This window comes from Euphorbia lathyris, chromosome 3, assembly GCF_963576675.1.
Source record: "Euphorbia lathyris chromosome 3, ddEupLath1.1, whole genome shotgun sequence".
Taxonomy (NCBI): domain Eukaryota; kingdom Viridiplantae; phylum Streptophyta; class Magnoliopsida; order Malpighiales; family Euphorbiaceae; genus Euphorbia; species Euphorbia lathyris.
In genome coordinates this window covers 48476986-48479770 of record NC_088912.1, presented here as the reverse complement: position 1 = coordinate 48479770, position 2785 = coordinate 48476986, and the positions used below count along the sequence as shown (strand labels likewise).

At 33.1% G+C, this 2785-nt stretch overlaps 1 protein-coding gene across 1 annotated transcript; it reads left to right on the top strand.

The window, feature by feature from the left end:
- Positions 1 to 1174: 1174 nt before the first annotated feature.
- On the top strand, positions 1175 to 2497 carry LOC136224721 (heavy metal-associated isoprenylated plant protein 26-like). Its single transcript, XM_066013135.1, has 2 exons — positions 1175 to 1494; positions 1856 to 2497. The coding sequence occupies exons 1-2, from the start codon at positions 1414 to 1416 to the stop codon at positions 2237 to 2239; spliced, it is 465 nt and encodes a 154-aa protein (XP_065869207.1). The 5' UTR covers positions 1175 to 1413; the 3' UTR covers positions 2240 to 2497.
- Positions 2498 to 2785: the final 288 nt, after the last annotated feature.

Genomic DNA, 2785 nt, shown 5'->3' with positions numbered 1-2785 from the left:
TTGGGGACCAACCTCGTAATTATAACCTTTTATATACAAAGGAGTTGAACGCAAGCTACAAAGGAGATAAAGTAAAGATGCATGATTGGATTTACAATTCGGCATCGTGTTGGAAATGCAATGTGGTTTTATTGTAAATGTAATTGCAAAATATTTATAAAATTACGCTTAAAGGATAGATTGGGTAACTTAGGGCTCATTTGGTTAACTGTAGGTTACTGTTTAATGTTACAATTTATTGTTTGCTATTGGAAAATGCTGTTTTTTCAAAAAGCAGAAATTTTCTGCTTTTATAAAAATCTACTTTTCAGCTATAAACAGTAAATAGAATGTGTCTAATCAAACACTTAAAACTCTCTTTTTACTCTAAAAATAGAAGGAGAAAAGTAGATAACACAACACTCTTTAGCCTGCAAAGTGATAGAAATGGTGAGCGTCCATGGAAAAAGAGGAGAAAATAAAAATACTCTAAAAATAAAAAAGACCATAAATGCATTATAGAGATAATAATGCTCAATATTATTTGCAGGAAACAGAAAATAAAAATATTTTACGTGGTTATAAAAAAAAGACTTAGATTCAAAGGTTCGAAATGGTTCAAATACTGAATATTGGACTACAGTTGCTTTACGATGAATTTAGAATTACGATCTATATATGGTTCAAATATGGTTTATGTTAAATGTATTTTTAATGACTTTTTTTTTTACTTTTAATAATCATTTTTTTACTCTCGTAAACTATATATTAAACTTAGCCAATATATATATCGCATTAAAAAAAAAAATGCTCCATATTATTGTTACATCTCAATCTTTAAATTATAAACATAATTATTCATGAGGTTAAAAATGAAGAAGCCAATAAGACAAGCACTCACTCACTCCAGCTAAAATGGGGGCATCCAAAAACTTTCGTGGTCCCACCTCACCTCTAATCCAACTCTTTAAATTCAAATTCTCGTTTATTCCATTCTGGATATTTTTCCAACCTTTATCCAAGCACAAGGAATTGCGCGTGACTCACACCTCTCTCAACCCCGCTAAGTTTTCTCTGTAGGGACCCACCAGTCGGTGCATGAATAGTCTCGTCCATTATGGATTCTGTAAAACCGATTATTAAATATCCAACTCCATAGGAACGCGTGGCAAGATCTCAGTTGGACATCGCTAAAGACGATAAATAAACTGACGACCCAGATTCGAAAACGAAGACCCTAAGTCAGTAGTAGTGGAAACTCCTTACATATAGGGGACGACGTCTTTCTCTTTCCTCTCATGTCTCATCGTCAGTAGCTCACTGAGGAAACCAAAAGTCCTTTTCCAGATTCAAATTCTCACCCTTTTCTATTCTCCTCATTAATTTATTGGAGAAAGCCGTTTTAATTACTTGAATTTGTTGGAGAAAGAAATTATGGGTGTTCTAGATCATTTTTCTCATCTCTTTGACTGCTCCCATGGAAGTTCCAAGTACAAGAAACGTAAGCAATTGCAGGTAAGATCTCTTTTCATTTCTTCTTACTTTGTTTTTTCAAAAAAGCTGGCTCTGAGAAAGGAAAAAGTTCGCTCTGCTCTAGATCTAACCGTTTAGAATCTGATGTTTGTGGTTCAATGACAAATCTGATCTTCCTTTTCAGCTTTTTATGTTTCTGTTCAGTAATCTTGCTTTTAAGAAATAAATGGATATTTGCAGTATTTAATGAAAATATTGGGATAAAATTTGATAATTATTACTCTAAAATTTGATGTTCCATTATATGCTGTGAAGCTTTTTCCCTTAATTCAACTTGCTGGATTGAAGTAGTAATATGCATATTGTGATGGGTGAAATTAATATTGGTTGATTATGAAATCAGACGGTGGAGATCAAAGTTAGGATAGACTGCGAAGGATGCGAGAGGAAGGTGAAGAGAGCAGTTGAGGGAATGAAAGGAGTAAAACAAGTAGACGTGGAGCGGAAAGCAAACAAGCTAACAGTGGTAGGATATGTGGACCCATACAAGGTAGTGGCACGCGTGGCTCATCGGACGGGTAAAAAGGCAGAGATATGGCCATATGTACCATACGACGTAGTAGAACACCCATACGCTGCTGGTGTATACGACAAAAAGGCCCCCTCTGGCTATGTCAGAAGGGCTGAGGACCCGCAAGTGTATCAGCTCGCACGTGCCAGCTCCACCGAAGTTCGATACACCACTGCTTTTAGCGACGAGAATCCAGCCGCTTGTTCCATTATGTGATTCATTATTATTAAGTTTTTGTTCGTTTGCTTCTTTTTACTTATTTTGTTTTTATGATTGGAGTGCTATTATTTTCCTTTTTGTATTTAGCACTTTTTATATATATATATATATATATATAAGCAAAAGGAAAGAATTTTAGTGTCAATGGTGTACATGGGTGTGGACTTAATTTGTTGTACAATTTTGAGTATTTTAATTGTAAGGTGTAGATATTATTGTAGCCATAAATATTCTCTTTATGAAAATTAAATTCAACATCTACTCAAAGATAGCTTACCAACTGCTACCAATTATTGATGTAGATATTAATATCTCGTAACCATTTACTTTAACATAAAAACTTACGTGTCTATACTTTTTTATATTTTTCCTTTCTCTTCTAAAGTTTTTTTTTTTTTGAAGTCCTCTCTTCTAAAGTTATTAACGTCTAAATTTTTTTATTAAAAAAAGAAAAAAAATTAAAAAAAAAAAGAAATTTAGAAAAAGAAAAATAAATATAAAAGAAAGTTGAGAAAAAGGGAAAACCTAAATCAAATCGACCTA

Bases quoted from the DNA above. Each gene is read 5' to 3' on its own strand.
- LOC136224721 (XM_066013135.1), top strand. From the start codon at position 1,414: ATGGGTGTTCTAGATCATTTTTCTCATCTCTTTGACTGCTCCCATGGA. The intron at 1,495-1,855 runs GTAAGATCTCTT...TTATGAAATCAG, and splicing joins AGAAACGTAAGCAATTGCAG to ACGGTGGAGATCAAAGTTAG.